This window comes from Cyanistes caeruleus, chromosome 24 (genome assembly GCF_971803275.1).
Source record: "Cyanistes caeruleus chromosome 24, bCyaCae1.hap1.1, whole genome shotgun sequence".
Taxonomy (NCBI): domain Eukaryota; kingdom Metazoa; phylum Chordata; class Aves; order Passeriformes; family Paridae; genus Cyanistes; species Cyanistes caeruleus.
This window is the reverse complement of record NC_141724.1, coordinates 5882919-5905289: the sequence shown is the minus strand read 5'-3', so window position 1 is coordinate 5905289 and position 22371 is coordinate 5882919. Positions and strand designations below refer to the sequence as shown.

Here is a 22371-nt window from a genome sequence, read left to right as displayed (position 1 = left end):
CCCGGGCCTCCCGCTCGGGCTCTCAGAGCGCCCGAGCCGTGCGGAGCCCCATCCCGGCCGCCAGCCCCGAGCCGGGCTCCGCTCCCCGCCCGAGCCGCGTGTGGGATCCGCGATGCCGGGAGCTGTCGCTACTTGCCCGGCCGCTCTCCCACTCGCATTCCTGCCGCCCCGCCTGGCCCCTCCTGCGCCCCGGCTCCCTTCACGCCCAGGCGAAGCCCGGCCAGGCCCGGCGCAGCCCCGCTTCACCCGGGAGGAGCTTTTGGGGTGCCCGAGGGCAGGCGTTGCCTCAGGGTCTCCGTGTGAACAGGCAGGGTGTGGGATGGGGCTGCATGGCAGGGGTGCAGGGGGTGGGATGGGGGTGCAGGGGGTGGGGTGCAGGGTGTAGGATGGGGCTGCATGGCAGGGGTACAGGGTGTGGGATGCATGGCAGGAGTACAGGGTGTGGGATGGGCTCGGGGACTTGTGCACGACAGCCCAGGGTGCAGGGACATGTTGGAGGTGCAAGAGCAGCTCTGGGGGGTGCAGGGACAGATGTTTGAGGTGCAAGAGCAGCTCTGGGGGGTGCAGGGACAGATGTTTGAGGTGCAAGAGCAGCTCTGGGGGGTGCAGGGACAGATGCTGGGGGTGCAAGAGCAGCTCTGGGGGGTGCAGGGACAGATGTTGGGGGTGCAAGAGCAGCTCTGGGGGGTGCAGGGACAGATGTTTGGGGTGCAGCCCCACAGGCACAGGGCTATAGGGTGCAGGGCTGTGGGGCACAGTGAGCTGTGGGGCACAGGGCCGACTGGGCAGGGGGCTCTGTGTAAAATGCCACCAGGCAGGGGTACAGAGTGCAGTGCCACCGGGCTAGGGGGGCTCTGGAGGTTGCAGTGCCAGCCAAGAAGGCAAAACGGGCTGTAGTGGCAGGGCAAAGGCTTCTGGGGTGCAGTGGCAGCTGGGACAGCAGGCTGTGTGTGCAGCACCAGCCGGGCAGCGGCTCTGCGGGCCCCGAGTGCAGCCCAGGAGGGGAGACAAAAGCAGAGAACAGACAACAGCAATGGGGACAACCCCTGACAGCCACCCGCCTCCCCAGCCACTAATCCAAGGGTGCTGGGCCATCCCTCAGCACACAGAGCTCCCACCCACCAAAGCCCCTGTTCCCAGCAAGGAACAGAATCCCGCAGTTCGTGTGAGCTGTGCAGGGGGAAGGAGCCGTGGAGCGGGGCCGGGGCAGCGCAGCCCGGTCCTGCCTGATCCTCCCTCCCCTGCAGCCAAACACCGGCTCCTCTCCAGCCCGTCTGTTCCTGTGCCAGCGCCTGGCACCGAGGGCTTCCCCCCTGCGGAGGGCACAGCCGGGGGCTTGTGCTGGCCGTGCTGCCAGGGCGGGGGACGGTCACAGGCGGCCGGGCAGCCGAATGTGTCCCTGCAAACGTGAGAGAGTGGGTCCTTCACCCAGGCGGGGTCTGCAATGGGAAGAAATCCCCCCGGGAATGTGCCGGAGCCACTGCCAGGGGCTGGATCAGCAGTGCTCCCAGCCGCTGTCCCAGAGCCCACCCTGCTCACGGACCCCTCACAGAGCCCGACCCGGCCGGGTCCCTCCTGCCCCAGCCCCTTCAGCGCTCCCGGTCCCTGCCGGGGGCTTTGCCGGCAGCCGCCGTGGCCAGGGGGCAAGTCTGCAGCGCTGATGAGATGCAGCTCATTATCTCTCATTAAGAGGGCAGGGCGGCTGGCGGAGCCAGGAACTGGTTCGTGCTCCCTGGGGCCAAGCTCGGCACGCTGGCAGAGATCCCGGGTGTCCCGGGAGAGCCGGCTCCCGACGTCAGGCGGCCCCGCGGGTCACCCCGAGCACCCCAGCACTTCAGAAGGAGCAGAGCGAATGTGTGGGTTCCCCCAGCAAGGCTGTTTTCCCACGCGCAGGTAGCGCTCAGCTCCGGGGGTGCTGAGCCCCGGGAGCTCGGGGAGCTCGGGGGTTTTGCTAAGCTGGGATGTCCATGGACAGATCTGGCTCACCATCCAGCTCCAGCTCCATCCTCACAGCCCGGGGGAGAGCCAAGGGCTGCCAACCCTGCCTGAGACCCCCCCTGCTCTCTGTGCTCACTGCTTCCACCAGCCACCGAGGAAAGGCGATGGTCCTGCAGCCCCGTGTGTGTGAAGGAGTTTGTCCTTCTCCACTCCCATGTCCCCAGCTGCCCGTTCCCAGACACACCAGGCAGGGGTCTCATCCTGCCAGGCTGCCCGGGGGGCACAGAGCAGCTCCTGCCCTGCAGCAAAGCCAGCAGGACTCGCTGTGCCAGGCTGTGGGTGAGCTGAGGGCTCTGCTCCATGGGCTCATCCCATCCCCACAGGCCCCTCGGGGCAGGTCGCAGTGCTGCCAGGCTCAGCCCTGCCCCGAGGTGACATCCCCACACAGCTCGGTGACAGGGTGACATCCCCTCTCACAGCCCTGCTGGCCACGGGGCTCGGAGGCTCCAGTCTCACCCCTCAAGTGGTGCCATCACCTCCAGGCTCCAGGGTGCTTGGCCACAAGTCAGCCCTTGGTTTGTCCCTTCAGGGACAGGTTTGGGTGCCACAGCCCCTTTCCCAGGCTGCAGCCCCCACAGCTCTGCTGCCTCCAGGGGAAGCTGGACAACACCTGGACACAGGTGAGCAGACACATCTGGCTGGGCCCTGCTGTGCTCACTGATCAGCAGAGGGTAGCAGATGTTCGGAGCTGTCCCACCGCAACTCGGGCAGGAAATGCCCACAAAGCACCTCTAGTCCCACGCTGCTTCTCCTGGGCCATGTCCCAGCACCTCCTCCAGCCCCCCTCATGCCTCTGTCGAGATGTGCAGCCCCCATAACCCCATCCTGGTGTCCCCATGGTGGTCTCTGTCACCCCCTAAGCCACTGAGTGACCAGTCAGCAGGTGTGTGGCACCCAGGGCAAACCCTCAGGGCATGGTCCCTGTCCTGGGCCATGGTCTACCCAACACCTTTGGGGCTGGGAGTTCAGCAAAGACCCACCAGGCAGGAGAAAAGAGGACCTGGGGAGGCTGAACTTCAGTTTTCCACGGTCTAGAGAAGGGTTGTGGAGAAGGGAGACGCAGCCCTACCTGGCAAAAGGACACAAGACACCAGGCACAGGGGCACAAGAGGAGAATCAGGGATTCACAGCATCATTAATGTTGGAAAAGCCCTCCCAGGTGCCAGGATCATCAGTTCCAGACACTCCCCCAGCACTGTTCACCACTAACCCATTTCGCCACGTGCCACATCCACAGGTCTTCTCAACACCCCAGGGGTGGTGACTCCACTACTGCCCTGGGCAGCTGTGCCAGGGCCTGATCACCCTTTCAGTGATGAAACGACCCTTTCAAGAGTTGTGTGGCACAATGCTGTGACAGGACCCACAGTGCTGGGACCTCCATCCTTAGAGAGCTCCTGTACCTGAGTGGACACCAAATGCTCTGATCAACCTGACCCTGGTCCCTTCTAACCAACATCTTTCTGTGGCCCTCTGAAACCCAAATCCAGCATTTTCTCCTGGCTTTGACTATGCCTCCAGCAGAATTGGCCTCTCTGGTGTCTATCACATGTGAAATGTCAGTACTTCATAGAACTACACACTGCTTTGGGTTGAAAGGTTTACAATCCTGTTCCACCCCCTGCCACGGGCAAGGACATCTTCCACCAGCTCAGACTGCTCCAAGCCCTACCCAACCTGGCCTTGGACACTTCCAGGGATTCAGGGGCAGCCACAGCTTCTCTGGGCACCTGTGCCAGGGCCTGAGCACCCCCACAGGGAAGAATTCCTTCCCAATATCCCATCTATCCCTGCCCTCTGGCAGTTTGGAGCCATTCCCCCTTGTCCTGTCCCTCCAGGCCCTTGTCCAAAGCTCTTCTCCAGCTCTCCTGGAGCCCCTTTATGCCTTGGAAGGGGCTCTGAGGTGTCCCTGGAGCTTTCTCCAAGTGACATCCCCACCTTTCCCAGTCTGGCTCCGGAGCAGAATGGCTCCTGCTCCTCCCCTCTCTGACAGAATCTCTACAGCTGCAGAAAGCGGCTAAATAAAGACTCATTGTAGCTTTATTGACCACCCAGTACTACCTGGGCATGATCCCACCTAGAACACATCCAGCTGAGATGTCACAGGAGCAGCACAGCATCCCCTGCACACTCACAGAGAAGGCAGGGGCTTCCTGAGCCCTCCATCCCTGCAGAAGCCCCACCTCACACCTCTGCAGCAGCTTCCGGACCCCCCATCCCTGCAGCAGCTTCCAGAACCCCCACCACACATCTCTGTGGGGGAGAAGCTGGGCCTCTGCCAAGGGAGGCAGGTTTGGGTCTCCACAGCAGGGTGGTATCTGAACCCTCTGTGCTGCAGCTCCCAACCCTAGCGGAGCCTGGGCTGTCTGCCCCCCACACCAAGTGCCACCAGACCCCTCATCCCAGCCACCACACAGCCCAGAGCTGTGTGAATCCTGCTACAGTCTAAAGGGGTGAATTTTTGGAGATGGTAAAGACTTAACTCCCCATCCCCACTTCAAAAACACCATGTAAAACTGAGGGTGTGATGAACTGGAGAAAGCACTTAAGTTGATAAACGAGCCCAAGTCCTGCCCCAAAACGGGATTTCTGCCTCTGCTGTGCTTCTCAGAACACTCCCCATCTCATTTTCTCAACCACAATGTTTGTAACTTTAGAAACCCCAGAACTCAATTCCCTGTGGAGTCCCTAACTCTGAGCTGCAGTGGGGCTGATCTGAGTCTGTCCCACCGGTCCAACAGGAGAATCACAGAAAGGGAGTGAAGAGTTTAGATGAAAACCAATTTAAACCTGGGCAGCTGCCAAACTGGAGGTTTAATGATCCACAAGCTGCTAAAAAAGCAGGGAGTAGGTGAAAAGCTGTTAATTACTTGGCACTGCTGGGCAGCCTGCTTGGAGAGGTGCCACCTAAAAGCACTGATAGGGGTTTTGAGAGGGTGAGCACGCATGTGGTGTTACCAACACACCCCAGAAGGGCTGTCCCTGGCCTCCCAGCACCATCTGCTCTTGGAATAGTTATCCCCATCCCCGGAAGTGTTCAACGACAGGGCTTGGAGCAACCTGGGCTAGTGGAAGGTGGAACAAGATGAGCTTTAAGGTCTCCTCCAATCCAAACTATTCCATGCTGATTCTTGGTGGGAGCAGAGGGGGAGCCCATCCCAGCCGAGCTGCAGAACTCAGCTGGCCACAGCTGGGCCGTGTCAAACCGCACCAACACATCCCTGCCATTGGGCTTTAATTACAAGCCAGGACTGCAAACTCCTCCCCAGCTCTGTGCACCTGTGCCATCCTCAGCCCCAGACAGGAGTAAGTGCTGGGGCCAGGCCTGGCTGAGCTTTGATGTCTCTGATGTTTTATTGCTTGCTCGGTGTCACGGCTGAGCTCACGGCCGGCGGGACAGGCAACGCGGAGCAGGACTTGGCCACGGGGGCCTCGCTGCAGTGGGAGGGAGCGGCCTCTCTTTGCCCCCTGCCCCAGCAGAACCCCACAGGGACGATGCTGGGACCCCCCTGGCTCCGGGGAGCGCCGGGGCAGGGCAGGAGGGGCTGGTGCTGTGAAGCAGCGGTGGCTAGGGGTGACACTGGGGCACTCACTGCGGCGTGGGGCGGGCGGGCGGCGTGGGATGAGCCCCGGGCGAGCGCAGGGCACGGCCCTGGAGCTCACTGTGAGTGGATCAGTGCCCCGGCGCCCTGCCCAAAGCCAAAGCCCTTGGGACCGAAGTTCTTGGCGTAACAACCTGCAGAGGATGGAAGGGAGACACAGGTGAGGCTGGCACAGGAGCAGGTCCTCCCCAGGGGGCATGCCCTGCCTGGACAGGGCAAGGTTTGCCAGATTTGCTGGGCAAACAGGGAGGCCCTGGCTCAGCAGGAAATTCTCCAGCTTTGTGGCTGGCACAGTCAGTCCCCAAAAACAGCAGCTGGGCCACCCCTTCCCCAACCTCTACCCTGCACAGGGGTCTTCACCCCCACCCCTCAGAGCCCAGGACAAGCCAGCAGGGAAGGTGGGGCTCACCTTTGCAGTAGATCTCCCCATCTTTGTCTGCCAGCGTGGTGGACTCCAGGCTTTTGCCACACTTGGCACAGCGGAAGCAGGACTTGTGCCAGGACTGCGGGACAGGAGCAGAGCCCGGTCAGACCCCAGGGACAGGGCAGCCAGGCTCTGCTACCAACCAGGCTCCCTGTTCTGTTTCTGATCCAAAGGAGCCAACCAAGAGCTCTGAATGGAATGAAAGCTTTTCCCTGGAAAGCACTCCCAGCCCCACTGGGAAAATACAGAGAGGAAACACCAGGTGTGGTCACTGCTCCTGTGCTGGTCTGGTTCTGGAGACCTTTTGCCCACAACTCTTAGAAGTCATTTGTGTAGTAATTTCTACAATAATTTGTAAGGAGCAATCCCCCTCCTCTTTGGGGACTGTCCTCACTTAACCAGCAAGATAAATCCCCCACATTGTCCAGCTGAGACCCAGGGCTGCTGGATATTGGGCTGGGGTGGCAGCAGGGATGGGACAACTGCCCCACACAAACACAGCTCCAAGGAAGGCAGCAAACAGAGAGGAAAAATGCCAAAACCAGACAGTGTTTAAAAATAACCCCCCATGGTTCCAGCAGTCCCCTGGAGATAAATGAGCTCACAGTGTTCAGGCAGACCTTAAGTAGCCTGAGCTGCTCACCGAGGAATTTAAACAAACACTTGGGAAACATGAAACCTTTTTAGGAAGAAAATGTGAAATTTGGGGGCTGGAGGAGGAGGTATTGGATGGAGTCATCCAGCAAACATTAGCACATGAAATACATGCTCTGGAATCCTCTCTGGGTCTACTTTAATGTAATTGCTTCATCAACTTTGGTTCCCTTTAAACACTGGGGCCAGAAGCCGACCAGGAAGCCCAGATCATGGTTTTAAGGATAAATTCAGCTTCTGACCCTGGGCTGATCCTCAGCGTGTTCATCAGAAGCCAGCTGGGGGGTGAGGATGCTGAGGGGCCCTTTCTGTTGATCCCTTTCCTTGTTCTGGGGATGCAGAACAAGCACAAAGCCCTGAGAGGACAGAGCCCAGCCAGGTCAGGGAGTGACACCTGGTCACTGGTGAGGCTGTCCCAGCATGGCCACCCTGTCCCCATGGCACAAAGCCAAGCAGCCTGGCCTGGTGTTCCTGACAAGCTCTGCATGTGCCTGACCTCGTGGGTAGGGTAGCTCCAGGCAGGGACCTCACCTGGGGTCCCAGGGCTGGCAGGGCAGGAGGGGTCCCCAGGCCTTACAGAGGAGCTGGGCCAGGACCAGGTCACAGCTCAGAGTGCAAAGAACCCTGGTGAAGGGATGACCTTGGCACAGGGTCACCAGGACTGTGACAGTGACCTTCAAACCCTGAGCTGAGCAAGCCAGCACCAGAACAGCCCCAGAACATTCACCACAGCTCCAACACCCTGCCCAGCCTGTGGCACAGAGGGGAGAAGGATGCACTTTAACAGTGACACTGGCCATGGCACACATCACTGCTCACCCTCTCAGCACATCCACAGCAGGATGTCCACTGTGGCCTCTGCTGAGCAGGGCTGTAAATATTTAATATAAAATGTATTTCTCCCCCATCTACAAGTCTGTGAGAGCGCTGCAGCCTGGACAGCCTGGTTTCCAGACAAGCCAAGATCTCCTTTCGGTGCCAGGTGAACGTGGCCATTGGACCCAAGCCCTGGCCTGGCTGAGGGCAGGTCCAGATCCTCTCTGACAGTGGCCCTGCCATGCAGCACCCCGTGCCCACCATCCCCTCTTACCTTGCCAGCTCCAATGACCTTCTCGGCCGCGTACACGGCCTGGCCACAGCGGGGACACCCGTCAGCTCCTCCCACCATCTGGGCCATCCTGGCTGCATTGGGGTTGGGGGGTCGGTGGGGATGGCTCCTGTGGGTGGCAGGCAGCTCATGATCAGGGATGCAAGATGGAGCAGGGAAGAACTACGGGATCCCAAATCCCAGCCCAGTTTATAAGGGAGCTTCAGGAACAATGTGTCGAGCCCCATGGAAAGTTCAGCCTGAGGGCTGTGTGCTGTGAAGGGGCGGGCAGCGTGCTCAGGCAATGGGGACATGTCCCATCCCATCCCATCCCAGCCACCAAACAGGGCTCAGTGGGATTCCCTGGTGGGACAGAGGGGCCAGGCAGCCCACAGACACTGCTGGGAGCTCAGCACAGGCTGCACAGCCACGCACCACAGGGCAGGTGTGGGGAGAAGGTGCCCACAGCCCCGCTGTGGCTCCAAAACAAGGCTCAAACTCACTCTTCATATTTGATTCCCAGGGACTCGCCCTTGTCAGTGCTCAGGGTCCCTGCTCCTTGCCCGTAGCCGTAGCCCTTGGGGCCGTACTTCTTCCCATAGCAGGACTTGCAGTAGATCTCCTCACCATGCACGGCCACGGTGGTGCTGTCCAAATTCTTCTTACAGACCACTAGAACAGAGGGGAGGGTGTGGTATCAGCCTGCTCTGCCAGAACTCACTAATTAGCTGAGGAAAACAAGCCCTCACAGGGACAGCACAGCTCAGCTTTCAAGGAGCAGGGAAATCCTCGCCAGGATCCAGCTGCAGGGAGCACATGCAAACCAGGGCAGATAAGGATCACAACAAGAGCAGTGTCTGGCTTTAAAAGGAAGCAACCACCAAAGCCAACAGTGATACCAAGGGAAGGAAAGCTCTCTTAACCCCCTGGGTGCTGCTCTCCTGCAGCTGCACTTAAACTATGGGCGTGAATTCTCCCTAATCATCACTGCAGGATTCTCAAGCCTGGGGATGGATGCCCTGGCCCCGCAAATCCACAGCAGGAAGCACTCAGGGCAAAGAAATGTGAGCAAAGGAGCTTTTCCTGGTGTTTGGGTGGACCAAGAGCCATCCAAGAGCAGCCCATCACCACACTTGAGGCACTGCAGAGGGCACAGTCACCTCTCCAGAGCTCAAAAGGCTCACGTGTCCCCTCAGCCCTGGTCCTGCCCCAGTCTGGGGGTGCATGGGGGGGTCTCAAGTGAGGAACACTAACTCAGCTGGGTGTTTGAGCCCTGGGGGTCAAAGTGGGATGTAAGATGGAACAGGAGAAGATGGCAGCCAGGCTCAGGGACCCTGCTGAGCCCACCTAGAGCTTGAGCTTGGTGCTGGGCTCAGGCCTTCCCCTGATTTTTAGGTTTCTATAGAATCACAGACTGGTTTGGGTTGGAAGGCACCTTCAATTCAAATTATCTGATTCCAGCTCTCTGCCATGGACACTTTCCACTAATCCCAGGTTACTCCAAGCCCTGTCCAACCTGGTCTTGAACACTTCCAAGGATGGAGCAGCCACAGCTTCTCTGGAGAGCAATGCCCCACCAGCCTCTGAGTAAAAAATTACTTCCTTATATCTAATCTAACTTTCTCCCTTATATCTAATCTAGATTGCTCCTCTTTCAGTTTAAAAACATCTCCCCTTGCCCTGTCATTGTCTGCATGTGCAAAAAGTAACTCTACCTCTCTTTTATAAACCCCTTAAGGTCCTGGAAGTACCAGCTCCTGTCCCAGCTCTGCTCACAGCTGCCATGTCCCTTCCTGACACACTCTGTCCAGCCAGCAGGAGGCCACCAGCACCCAAAGTCCAGGTGATGTCCTGTGTTCAGGTGCCCCGTGCAGGATCCCAGCTCCCAGGGCAGAGTCTGCAGTGCTGGCAGCCAGCCCCAAACAGATCCGGCTGCAGCTGCCACGCAGCTTCCCCTGTTTTGCTTTCCACGCCTTTAATGTTGAGGTTTCCAGCAGCTTCTTGGCCAGCAGAGCAGTTTCTTGGCCTTTCCCAATATCACAGGAATGCAAACAGAGCAGAGTTCTCCCCTTGGAGCAGAAGGCTGCCCTTCCATGACTAAATACAGCCAGGAGAACCTCGTGTGCCTCTGCTGGGACAAGGAGGAGGAAAGGGAAGCATCTCCTGCCATCTAAGGAGGCTCTGGCAGAATCCTGTCCCAGCTACACCTCCCACCATAGCAGGAGCTGGGGATGGAGAACAGATCCCAGCTGGGAGAGACCAGAGTGGTAACTGGTTCCAAAGCTGCCAAGCTCCTGGATTGCTGCTGGGGTCTCTGCATTGCCCTGGAGTGACACTGCTCAGGCAGAGCATCAGGAAGGAATATGGCTACTTTCACTGGAATTTCAAAGGCCTTTATCAGTGAGCTTTGTCCCTGGGTAGCAGTGAATGCTCTCAGTGCCATCTGGATGGATTTGGAGTTCCAGCCCAAGCTTTCACAGTCCCTCATCTGTACTCACAGAGCTTTGAGAGGCAACAGAAATTTTTTTACCCAGCCCCCGCATTTGTGCATTGCAGAAATTCCAGTGCACTGCACTCGTGGAGTTAAGGACCCTTTGTTTTTCTAAGAGCAGCTGAGCTGCTCCACAGAAAATTACAGACAAGAGCTGCCTCTGCTTTCCAAGGCCAAGGGGCTCATTCCAGCTCACTTCTGCTGCACTACCCAGGCAGCTGGATCATGGCCAGGAGTCAATCACCAAGTTGCTCCCTGAGCTCTAATGCACTGTGGTAGGCTTGGCTCCTTTTAGATGATGTTTTTGGCAGATCTGGTTGAAGTGTTTGTTATTATCCCCTAAAGATAATGGTTTCAAGTTCCTTGATGGGCCCCAAATGCAGCACTAGGGAACAGGCTGGGAATGCAGGAGCTCAGGAGCACCACCCACAGCCCATGGCACGGACTGGGAACAGTGGGCAGCAGAGTGGGCTGGCACACGAGCCACAGCCTGAACTGGGGAGCTCCAGCCAGGACAGAGCTGCTGGGCACATTGGAGTGGCAGAACAAATGCCTGCAAAGCACAGGAACAGCAGCCCTGAGCCCAGGACCACTCTGTGGGCACTTGCTTCCATGAACACACACAGGGGACCTTCTTCCCCGCTCTGGCCGTGCATTCCCACGTGGAAGCAATGCCTTTAGCCTCATTTTGTGGTTCCTGGAGGCCTGCCCTTCTCTCTGGGTGCCAGCATCCCATGGCAGCAGTTTTCCCTGGCAAACCAGCTGTGTGCACAAGAGGTGAGGGCAACATACCCCACCCTCCTTATCTGAGGCCACAGAACAGCCAGGGTTTCCTTCTGCAGAGCAGCTGCCATACTAACCCGGCCTGTCACCCTTGTCCTGCCCAGGAAAAGCCTCAAAACTTCCCTGCTGAGCCCTACCAGCCAAAGCAAGTTTGCAGCCTGGAAACTCACACAAATGGGAGCTCCCAGCCATGCTGGCCACCCTCCACTCTGCAGAGAGCACAAACACAGCCTTCCTTTCCCTCATCTGGATCCAGCTGTACGTGCTGTGTCCCAGGCAGGCTGGACAAGAAGTATCCAGCAGCCAGGCTAGGTGGACACAGGAGCACGTCAGGGTCACTGGAGTTTCAGTTCCAGAAAGTGCCTGTTTTCAGATTCCACTCTGCCTGCTGCCCCTCTGGAAAAGGTCCCAGCTGTGCTCCCTGCTGCGATGGGATGGTGAGACTGGGACCAGGACACTGGGATCAGCTGAGGAAACACTAAACCACAGTGGGGCCCTGCTGCAAGGCCACCCTGGAGATGCACTTCTGCTACTCTGTGGCAGATGTAACATCTCACGGAGCCATCAGCAGACACAGGCAATGTGTGTGCTCCTGTCCACAGAATTCCAGAGAGGTTTGGGTGGGAAGGAACCTTAAAACTCATCTTGTCCTACCCTTCCACTAGACCAGCTTTCTCCAAGCCCCATCTCCTGCAGGCACAGGAGAATCATGGGTTTTAATACATCACGGTCTCCAGGGACAGAGGACAGTAATAAAGTACCACACAGGCTGGGGACACTGCTTATCTTTTGATTCAAACGTACTGCAGCCCCTCTGGATGCCCCAGGTTGAAGAAGCTGCTCTCAGCACTGCAACACCACCAGCTTGGGATCCCCAAAGGCAGGGAAGAGTGTCTGGGGACTTGCAGCAGGACACCAGCAGTATTTGTAGGATCCTGCAGAGGGGGCAGAGGAAGGGAGCTCAGCACTGGATCACTTGCAGCCAGATCCTGTTCTGCTGCCCCTCCCCGGAGGTGACACTTGTGTCTAAGCATACACCAGAGAAACCCTTAGCAACAGTGGATCTGCAGACGGGCTGGGGGTGATGCTTCGGCACATCTCAGGAGGATTTCCATCAGCACAGGGGCCAGGAGGGGACCACATCTCCTTCCCATCATCCCCTCAGACGTGAGGAGATTCCATGCCAGTTCCCCAGGCTCAAGGACGTTTTAGTGTGGCAAAGGCACTGAGAAGGTTAAAGCCAGCCCCACCTCTGGGCATTGCATGGGATGTGCCCCTCCTGCCACCACTGCTCCTGTCTCATGCTCCAGTCCTTAACACCTGGACACAGAGCAGAGGAGCCAGCCTGGCCTTTCCCTGGAGTAGGAATAGACTAAGTCTTTGTGTGGCTGCTGGCTGAGGTCAGCCTTGACAGCTGGACAACCCATGTGTCCTGGGATGATCCGTGTACCTGCCATGCTGGGGGGATTGGAGAGATCCTGAGGAGCCCAGGAAGCAGAGAGGGGGTCAGGGGAAGAGGTGGTACTCACTGCACAAGAAGCAGGACTTGTGGAAGCTGTTGCCTTCACACTGCACCTCCTCAGCGAAGTACACGGCCTTCTGGCACACCCCACACTTCTTTCCTCCTCCCCAGTTTGGCATCCTGCACAGGAAAGCACAGTCAGGAACAGGGCTCTGTGGGGCTGTCACTCTGTGAGCCTCAGGAGCTTTCCCACATGTTCAGAGAGCACCCACAGTGTTTGCAGGGTGCACAGACTGCAGGGCTGGCAATGAGCAGAATCAGAACTCAGGGACCCAGCAGTGCCAGCTGACTGCCAGGGACCCCTGGTCCTGTCTGCCAGGAGCAGCAGAAATCCCTGTCCTGGAGCTGAGACCTCTCAGCTCGTGTCAGTGCCAGAAAAAGGGAGGAAGCAGCACAATGCTGGGAGACGGTGCTCACAGAGTGACCCAGGCACCTCCTGAGGTCACAGCCCTCCTGTCAGCCCATGCCATGGCCTGCTCACTGTGACTGAGCCTTGGTGCTGGAGTGACAGCTGCCACACCCCTGGACACAGTTCCAGCTTCTCCCCCCTGACCAACTCTTCCATCTCAGCCACTGCAGGGCAGGGGACAGTCAGGGCTGCCCTGAGGGCCCTGACACCACCAAACCCCAGGCTCTGGTCCCACAGCACCAACAGCTCTCCTGCCTTGCCTGGCCAACCCCTCCCAGGCACTCCCTGCACTCCAGCATCTCAGTCTCCTCCAGGACTGCAGGCAGAGTCACAGAGCCTGGAGAATCTGAAATCAAGAAGACAGTGCAGGGCAAAGACCTGAGCTCCACCCTAAGCCACCATCCAGCTCCTCAGCAGGCTATAGATGCTTCTATTTCTCTTCTCTTTCCTGAACTGTGTCTGATGAGACACCATCAAGAGACCCCTAGATTTGCAGATATCCCCAAAATACTGTGACTTGCTTACACAAGCAGCAGAGCTTCAGCCCAGAGGGGCCTTGACACTTGTGAAGACCAGGTCAACATAAACCTCAAGACATTCACACAACAAAGTCCTGCAAGGAGATGCTGAGGGAACCAGGCTGATTGAGAGTGGCCAAGAGGAAGCTAAGGAGGATCAAACAGCAACCTGGGGCTGCTACAAAGACAATAAAACACTCTTTGGAAGGGCCCAATGATACAAGCAAGGTCAATAGGCACAAGCTGCAGCTTGAGAGGTCTCCAGGGGCCTCTTTCCATCAACACCTCTGTAATTCCCCATCCTGCTCCCATCTGGGGACAGGCCACAGAAGTCACCATGTGCTTCCTGACCCCTGAACAGCTAAAGCAGCAGGACAGTGTCCCCAAAACCAAACCTCATTTTCAGAGTACACGATTTGCCAGCCCACCATGTGTGTAGGATCTCATCACCCCCCTGAGCTGTGTGGAAATGAGGAAAGGACCTGGGTCTGCCAGGGCACACCAGAAGCCTTGGAGCCCCACTTCTTGCTGCAGGTCCTGGGTCACCTCTTGCAGCTGAAGCCCCATCCCTGGGCTCTCCCAGCTGGGGAGGTGAGTGGTTGTACAAACATCAAACAGATGGGGGATCATGAAGGGCTCACAGGCACAGCAAGATCCCTGCACCTCCCAGGTCATGGGGAAGTCAAGATCTCTTTTTGTCAGGAAAAGGGCAACTGAAATTGCCTGGTTACCAGGGCAGGGGTCAGAACTGACTTGCTGACCCCACTCTATCCTGGCCACAGCTCCCAGATGCCTAAAGGGTCTCAGTGCAGGACAGACAGACAGACAGAGAAGTGGACGGTGCCAGGAGCAGGGGCTGGAGAGGCTGTGCTGGCTCCCGGGGTGCTGTGTTTGGGGTGTGGTCACAGCAGCTGGGAAGTCTCTTTTCCAAAGGCCCAGAAGGTTGGGCTTCCCAACCGTGCCAAATCCCTCCTTTTCAGCCTGGTTCTTCCAGTCCCAGCCTTTGGATTGCCTTAAAAGGACACAGCCTGTTTCTCTCCAGAGCCTGTTTTTTCCCCTGGATCAGGAGGAGGGCTTGACCTGGTTGTTCAGGAGTTTCCTTGGAGGGCAGAAACATCCAGCACCACCCCCTGCCAGCCCTGAGTCCCACATGGCATAGGAGCCCACCATCCCCTTTAGCCCCTGTGTCAGATCCCACATCAGGAATGACACATCACTAGCTACGATTTTTCTAGGTCTCCCATCCTGTTCCCACCACCAACAGCTGGCAGACCCCATCCCTGGGATTCCCAGCCCCAGTTTTGGGGGCAGCCTCTTGCCAGCCCTCCCTGCTCCAGAGCCAGGGCATCCACAAGTGCACCCCATAGTCTGGGACCAGCTGCTCCCCTCTGCCTCCACAGCACATTTTGTTCTCCTCAGAGCAGCAGCAGTGAAGGAAGAGGCTTTGTTTGTCCTGAACATCAGGGTTACCCTGCCCAAACTGAGAGCTTAGCAGTGGGGACACCTTTCCTTGAACTGCCTGGAAGCCTAAAGGAGGACAAAAACTGCTTCTGGGTGATGCTCACCTGATATTCGCTACAAGAGGAGTCCAAGCCCCTTTGCTGCTGATTTTCCTCAATCCACCATGGGAAGGCTGCACGTGCCTCCACTCAGTTTAAATAATGCCAGGTGATTTGAGCCTGGTTCTCACCATGAAGCACAAACACAGCCCCAGCAAAGCCACATCCCAGCAAAACCTTCTGGCACACACCAGCATGGATTTTCTGAGTGGAGAGACCATGGAAATTAGTTTGTCCTGGGGATCCATGTGAGGGCTCACAGCTGGGCACGGGAAACCTGAGATAAGATTTAAATTGCTGAGAATTCCCTGTTAGTCCACAACACACCCCTCACATGCTGTGGGCACAGCAGGCCATGCAGAGACCAAATCTGTGCTATAGGCTGGCATCATCAGCAAAATAAAGGAATAGGAAAACCCTGCTCTGGGTACCTGGACCTGACCAGTAAAGTCCTCACAACTGCAATCCAGACTCCCAGTTCCCCAAGTAATAGCCACTTTATGATATGTCAGTGTTTGCAATCCTTTCAGCGTTATTTTCAGAATACTTTGCATATTTTGCCCAATTGCAACACTTGGTGACCACAGTCATTCTTCTCCAAGTCACTTTGGGCCCCATGCAAAATAAGGAACAGGAGGGGACAGTCCTGCAGCCAATGACCTCACTGAGCATAGACAAGCAGGACAGACACCCAGGGTTGCCAAAAAAACAAGATTATTCTCCTTCCTCCTGCAGCTCCACAGCTCCCAGCAAACATATCCAGAGCCCTACAAACACCACTCTCAGTGCCAAGCAGGGCCTGGCCCTGGAGCCACTCCATCATCCACTACAGATTAGGGAAGAGGCCCCCAAAACCAAGATCCCATCCCTTAGCAGCAGCTGCACTGGAAGCTTGTTCAGAACCACCCAAAGCTGACACTTGCTGGAGATTAACCCCAGTTCCAGAGTCTGATGTTGCAGCAGTCCAGCTCTCCAGAAAAGACCAGCTTGGATGAAGCTTGGAGCAACCTGAGATAGTGGAAGGTGCCCCTGCCTATGGCAGGGGGTGGCACTGGGTAACCTTTGAGGTCCCTTCCAACCCAAACCTGTCTATGAAAACTGGGTTCAGACTCACGTACGTTTCAGAGGTGCTGTGTTGCACCAGTCTGGGAGGCAGTGTAAGCTACACTGAACAACCAGGCACAAACCAGTATGGAACCAGTATGTACTGGTGCTCTGGGACAGACACAGGGCTGTAAGGGGAAAACAGAGAGCTGATGCGGCCATCAGGAAGCAGAAATACAGTCATCCTCTTTTTTGAGTGGGTTAAAAGCTCAGTGTGTTCCTGTCATTGCCCCTAAAGCTGACACCCTCCACACTACCCTCCTGAGAGCAGATGGAGCTGGAGCAGCACCTGTGGCTGTGTGGATGCTGCTCCATGACCATGGGAGCAATCAGGGAAGGTCCTACCCTGTCACACTTTGAGGAACATCCCTGCAGCCACCAGGACGTCAGCTCAACCATCCAACCTTTCCAGCAATAGCTGGAAAACCTTCCCGTGTCTGTGTCCTACTAAAATTCTGCAGTAATTAACTGCAGAGCAATCATTTTGTGTTTGGAGATCACTGAGGAACAGCAGACTCACACTGACCCATATAACAAGTTCTTTTTTTTTCCCAATGAGAGCATTAAAACAAGTGGATGACAGAAGAGCACTATCAGTGTTGCACAAAATTCACTCCTAAACATGTTCACAGCAGTCCAGGAAGAATTAATTCATGCCCTGGCAAAGGGAAGAGTCAAACAGCAGGACCCCAAGCCCTGGGGTCTGAGTAGTACTTTCCAGTTTAGAGAGCAGCCAGCATGGCCATAAAATGGGCAGAAATTTGAAGCAAGAAGGACCCAGAGACATGAGACGTGGGCAGAGCAGAGAGGAACCAGCTGCCAGGGATACACCAGAGAACATCACCTGTGAAAGCCCTGGGATGCAGCACCAGGGGTTCAGCACCAGGACCTGCAATCAGACCCATGGGGGACTCTGCCCATGCAAACAGGAACTGTAACAGAGCAGCTTTCCCATCACCTGGGCACAGGTGGGAATAGCCTTATGAGGAGCAAGCTAGAACTGTCCCCTTGTCCCCTGCTGTGTCATGAGCAGGGAGAAGCAGTGACATGAGGAGACTCTGGGCCACCAACAGTGTACACAAGGATAAGTAAAGGTCATGTGTGACCCAACAGTGTTGAATTAGTGAGTAAGAGAATGGGGACCTGAGGCTGGTGAGCTCAGAGACATGGAAAAACACTGGGAATTACCAGGGAGAAATCCCAGAACTGCCTCAGGAGATGCAGCTGGATCACATCAGACACCTTTGAGGGCTTTGCTGGCATAGGAGGGAAGGAAGTCAGGAGGCTCTGAGCTCCAGAGTGATGTGGCTCATCTATTCTATGACTCCAGGAGCAGTCAGGCTTTACTCCACCAGTAGTCAAATGATTCTGCCAAGGCAGCCTGAGGTTGGCTGTGCAGAGAAGGATCCTGAGAGAGGCCAGCACAGTGCTGAGCCACTGGCCAGACATGGTTCTCACAGCCATGGGCCTCTGCCTGTACGTGCATTGCTCCCAAGCTTGGCTTACAAAGGCTCCTTGGAAGCAGGGGCTTCCATGAAAATCCCAACTTGATCCAGAAAAAGCAGCAACATTTTCAGGGGTTGCTAAGAAAAGCTCCTGACTCCTACAGGGATCAAGATCCATCACTGGACTGAACTCACTTGAGCTTCCCCAAAGCCCTGAAATGACCCAGTTGGTCGCATCCTCCCCACTTGGTGCTGCCTTGCAGGAGCAGGGAACTGAGCTCAGCTGCCCTGAGGCCATGCTCAGGCACTGCCATCCCAGCTGGAGAATCCCTGATCCAGGGGCATCCCAGCAGAGTGTGGCACAGAGCTCATGACCCACTGGAGCAGCACAGCCCAGAGCTGCCTGTGCAGCAGCAGCACTGAGGCCCTTGGGAAGGGCTGAATCCTCCCCAGAGCCCACTGCACCTTGCCAGCCTCACCTCCAGCAGAATAACAGAACATCCTGAGCTGGAATTGATCCACAAGGATCACATCCAACCCCTGGCCCTTCACCCTTCACAAACACCCCAACAATCCCACCCTGTGCACCCCTGAGAGCCTTGTCCAAACACTCCTGGAGCTCTGGCAGCCTCGGGGCTGTGCCCATTCCCTGGGGAGCCTGGGCAGTGCCAGCACCCTCAGAGGGAAGAACCTTTCCCTGATCTCCAGCCTGAGCCTGCCCTGGCCCAGCTCCAGCCCTTCCCTGGGTGCTGTCCCTGCTCACAGAGAGCAGAGATCGGAGCTGCCCCTCGGGAGGAAGCTGCAGACCCTGAGGAGATCTGACCTAAGACTCCTCTGCTCCAGCAGGAACAGATCGAATGAGCACAGTTGCTCTTTGCACGGCTTCTCTCACCCTTCCCCAAGCTCTAGAGCGAGGAGAAGCAGCACCCAAAGCCAGCCTCACACTATTTTAGCAGTGGCCCCTTCTCACGTAGGGAGAGACAGCAGAGCTGATACAGGGACTTGGTGCCTCAACCCCGTCCCACGGGCTGAGGGCTCCGAGCGCTGGAAAGCGGCACCTGGGGCTGTGCTCGACCCTGTGCCCAGCCTGGTGCACAGCAGTGCAGATTTCCCCTGGGAACTAACCTGAGCCCACAGCTGAGCCGCCTCGGGCTCCCTGGAAATGAGTTTAGATCGATCTGATCAAAGATTCATCTGACTTCAGTCGATCTGATGCAGAAGTTTTGGCTTCCGCGTCCCGCCGCGCGCGCGCTGCTCGGGCCCGGGCGCTCCCTCAGGGCTCGGCCGCCGCCGTGCCCACCCCGCGGGGCCGTGCCCCGCTCCAGCCCCGCATCTTCCCCGCTGCGGCCGGGCTGGGGATCCTCGGGGGATGGAGAGAGGGATGGGGAGAGGAACGGAGGCAGCCCCGGGCACGGGAGGGGAGACAGCTCCGCTGCGCTCAGCGGGACCCGGCGGCCGCCTCCGCCCCGCACCCACCTGCGGCCGGGCCGGGGACGGTGTCGGTGTCAAATCCGGGGTCGGTACCGGCGCTGAGCTCGCTGTGGGGCTCGGTGCCGCTGCCGCTGTCGGAAGCCGCGCTGGGGCCGGCGGCAGCTCGGTGCTTTTGTCGCCGGCCGGGCAGGGCGCGGCACTGATGTCACGGGGCTGCGGGGGGCGGCACGGCCTCCACAGCGCCCGGAGTCTCCCGGCGCTGCCCAGGACCCCCGGCCCGCCAGGGGAAGGACCCTCGGGGGCCCGAGAAGCCCCAGACTGCTTCCAAGGCGGCGGGACCACCTCCCAGATGTTTCGGTCGGTATTTTGTTCTGCCGAACGTTTTCCTCTAAATGAAGAGAAGTAGCAAGATTGGAGAACGGACGGAGAGCAGCCCTGGGGAAGGACTTGGGGGTGCTGGAGGATGAGAAGCTCAGTGTGCCCCGGCCATGTGCTCTGGCAGCCCAGAACCCCACACTGTGTGCTGGGCTGATCCCCCAGCATGGGCAGCAGGGCAGGGGGGATTCTGCCCCTGTGCCCCACTCAGGTGAGACCCCACCTGCAGAGCTGCCTCCAGCCCTGGGCTTCCAGCACAGGAAGGACGTGGAGCTGCTGGAGCGAGTCCAGGGGAGGCCACGGAGCTGCTCCGAGGGCTGGAGCCCCTCTGCTCTGGAGCCAGGCTGGGAGAGCTGGGGCTGTTCACCTGGAAAAGGATCTAGGGAGTCCTTACTGCAGCTTTTCCACAGATAAAAAGGAGTTTATATTACTTCATCAAGAATTGTTGTACAGTATGGGTGCTGAGGCCCTGGCACAGGGTCCCAGAGAAGCTGTGGCTGCCCCATCCCTGCAAGTGTCCAAGGCCAGGTTGGACAGGGCTTGGAGTAACTTGGGGCAGTGGAAGGTTTCCCTACCCATGGCAGGGGTGAGACAAGATGGGCTTTGAGGTCCCTTCTAACCCAACCCAGGTTGGGGTTATGACTCTCTCATAACAAATTGCAGAGCAGGGGAGTGAGGAGAAACTGGCAATGACTCCCATGGGAGCCCACCACAACAGTGCTGTTATGGGTGCAGACAGAGGCAGGGAGAAATATGCACAGCTCCAAACTGCACAGAAAGTCTGCAGAGGTGTTGGGAAAACACTCCCAGCAGAGCTGGAGAACAGGTGGGAGTCTGGCTCCGTGTGAAGGGAGAGCTCTGAGAAGTGAAGAGACCGAAGCAGTGCAGAAGTAGAGACACTGCTGCCCTCCCCTGATGTCCCACACACCGTGTGTACCCTCACACGTGTTTCTCTGAGCCCAGACATTCACAGAGCAGCCTACAGAAAGTGTGGCTGCAGGGCTGCAAAGCTCCTTTTCCCTTTTTGCTGTGTGTTTCTATGCCAGGGTAGTACAGGAACCCAGGTAGGCCCAGAACCTTGTGACAAACAATTCCAAGGCTCCAGGGGATGCTGTTTACACCTTGAAAGGCTGAGGGTGATCCATGTGTAAGCCCTGCAGCCTGGCCTCACGCTGAATGCTCTGTCTGCTCGCTGCTCAAAGCCCCAGCAGGACCCCACATCCCAGCTGGAGTTTGTGTGTCCCCTCACATGCTCATCCTTGCCTGATTTGCAGCTTGCTGGGGTACAAACTCCCGCTCTCCATCCCCTTGGGAAACAGTGCCTTGGATCTGTCCCCCTCTGGCACTTCCCCTCTGCCTGTGGAGGAAGGCAGGGAGGGGAGTGGGACACCTTCCCCAGTCCCAGCAAACCCCACACAGGGACAGGAACGAGGTGGCACTGCACAGGGAAAGGATCTTCCCTTTCTTAGGCATTTTTGGTGCTCTGGAAGATTCCAAGAAGATTCCATCCATCAGTGTTCTGTTCCCCAGACCTGGAGGTCAGCAAAAGGCTGCCAGTTCCAGGAGCAGCTGCACAGGAAGTTCCTGGAGGGGAAGTCAGGGGAACAGAACCGTTTTGCTGGTGGCTAAACAGCTTCCCATCCTGAGCTGCTGCCCTGGGAGCCCCTGGGGCATCTGTGCTCCATGAGGGTCTGCCAGCCCTTGCAGCAGGTGAGGCTGGAGAGAAGCTGGATGGAAGCTCCAGTCATGGCAATGGCCATGGACAGGATTGCCAAGGGAGGCCCCCATTGAATTTCTCTGGCCTGGGCTGGCCTTTTCCTCCTTGAAAAATGAAAGAAGGTACTGAAGCTGTAAAGGCAGCTGACATGAGGAGCCTGAGGCCACTCTCTGGGGCTCAGAGACCCTTCCTCTCCCACTCCTCTCCCGAAGCACCACAGCTTGCTGAGGGCAGGCATTCTGCTGGCAGGAGCTGGGCAGCCCAGGCTGCTGCAGCTGCTGGGATTGTGCAGCTGGAACTGGCAGGAAGAGAGGAGGGCTAGGAGGCCAGCAGAGAGCTGCTTCCATTGGACCTGGAAAGCTCCAGGCACAAAATTCCACAGAACTCTGGGCTAAGAAATTCCTGGCACAATTTGAGGCCATTTCCTCTTGTCCTGTTGACTACTGTTTGGGAGAAGAGCCAAACCTCCACCTGGTTCCAGCTGCCTGTCAGGGATTTGTAGAAAATGAGAAGGTGTCCCCTGAGCCTCCTTTTACTCCAGGCTGAGCCCTTCAAGCTCCCTCAGCTGCTTCTGGTGCTCCAGCCCCTTCCCCAGCTCTGTTCCCTTCTCTCCAACCCCTCAATATCTCTCTTGCCATGAGGCCCCCAAACTGCCCCCAGGACTGGAGGTGCCTCAGCAGTGCCAGCAGAGGGACGGGCACTGGTCCTGCTGGCTACACCATGGCTGGTGTAAGCCAGGATGCCACTGGCCTCCTTGCCCACTTGGGCACACAGAGCACTTGTGTTAAGCAGCTGTCAACCAAAACATCACCCCCTGCATCTGCTCCTGGTCAAGGATCTCCCACAGGGTTCCTCTTCCTTGTAGAGCATTAGACATATCCCAGAGCTGATGTCACTGCAGCATTTGGGAATGAACCTCCTTTCCCTGGGGGCTGGGAAGCCTCTGCCAGACGGCTCAGAGGCTGTGTGTAAGCCAGGGTGCAGGAGATGGTGCTGCAGATGCCAACCTGCAGCAGACTGGGGCAGACCTGCCCCCTCCAGCCTCCATCCCACAGGAGCGAGGCACGGACTGCCAGATTTCAGAGGCTCTCCTACTCCTATTTCTTTTCTCCGGAGGATTAAAAGCTGTCTGTCAGCGCTTAAAAGCTCTTTTTTTAAAAAAGCTTTTTTTAAAAAAGCTTCAGAAAGGATGCCTGTATCTCCCAGTTCTACTGCTGGAAACTCCTTCTCTGCTCTTTGCTCTGAAGGGGGA

At 57.4% G+C, this 22371-nt stretch overlaps 1 protein-coding gene across 2 annotated transcripts; it reads right to left on the bottom strand.

The window, feature by feature from the left end:
• Positions 1 to 4781: 4781 nt before the first annotated feature.
• CSRP1 (cysteine and glycine rich protein 1) lies at positions 4782 to 19819 on the bottom strand. 2 transcript variants are annotated; one of them, XM_086861927.1, is made up of 6 exons: positions 19073 to 19819; positions 12569 to 12681; positions 8269 to 8437; positions 7769 to 7895; positions 6010 to 6103; positions 4782 to 5734 (listed from the first exon to the last, which is right to left on the bottom strand). In XM_086861927.1, the coding sequence occupies exons 2-6, from the start codon at positions 12678 to 12680 to the stop codon at positions 5658 to 5660; spliced, it is 579 nt and encodes a 192-aa protein (XP_086718053.1). In that variant the 5' UTR covers position 12681; positions 19073 to 19819; the 3' UTR covers positions 4782 to 5657. The 2 variants fall into 2 exon arrangements, with proteins under 2 accessions (XP_086718053.1, XP_086718054.1); XM_086861928.1 differs by lacking the exon at positions 19073 to 19819 and adding an exon at positions 18722 to 18899.
• Positions 19820 to 22371: the final 2552 nt, after the last annotated feature.

Coding starts and splice junctions, on each gene's coding strand:
- CSRP1 (XM_086861927.1), bottom strand. CDS start 12,680: ATGCCAAACTGGGGAGGAGGAAAGAAGTGTGGGGTGTGCCAGAAGGCC. Junction 8,438..12,568: donor CAAGTCCTGCTTCTTGTGCA/GTGAGTACCACC, acceptor CCTCTGTTCTAG/TGGTCTGTAAGAAGAATTTG. Junction 7,896..8,268: donor CTGGGAATCAAATATGAAGA/GTGAGTTTGAGC, acceptor TGCCACCCACAG/GAGCCATCCCCACCGACCCC.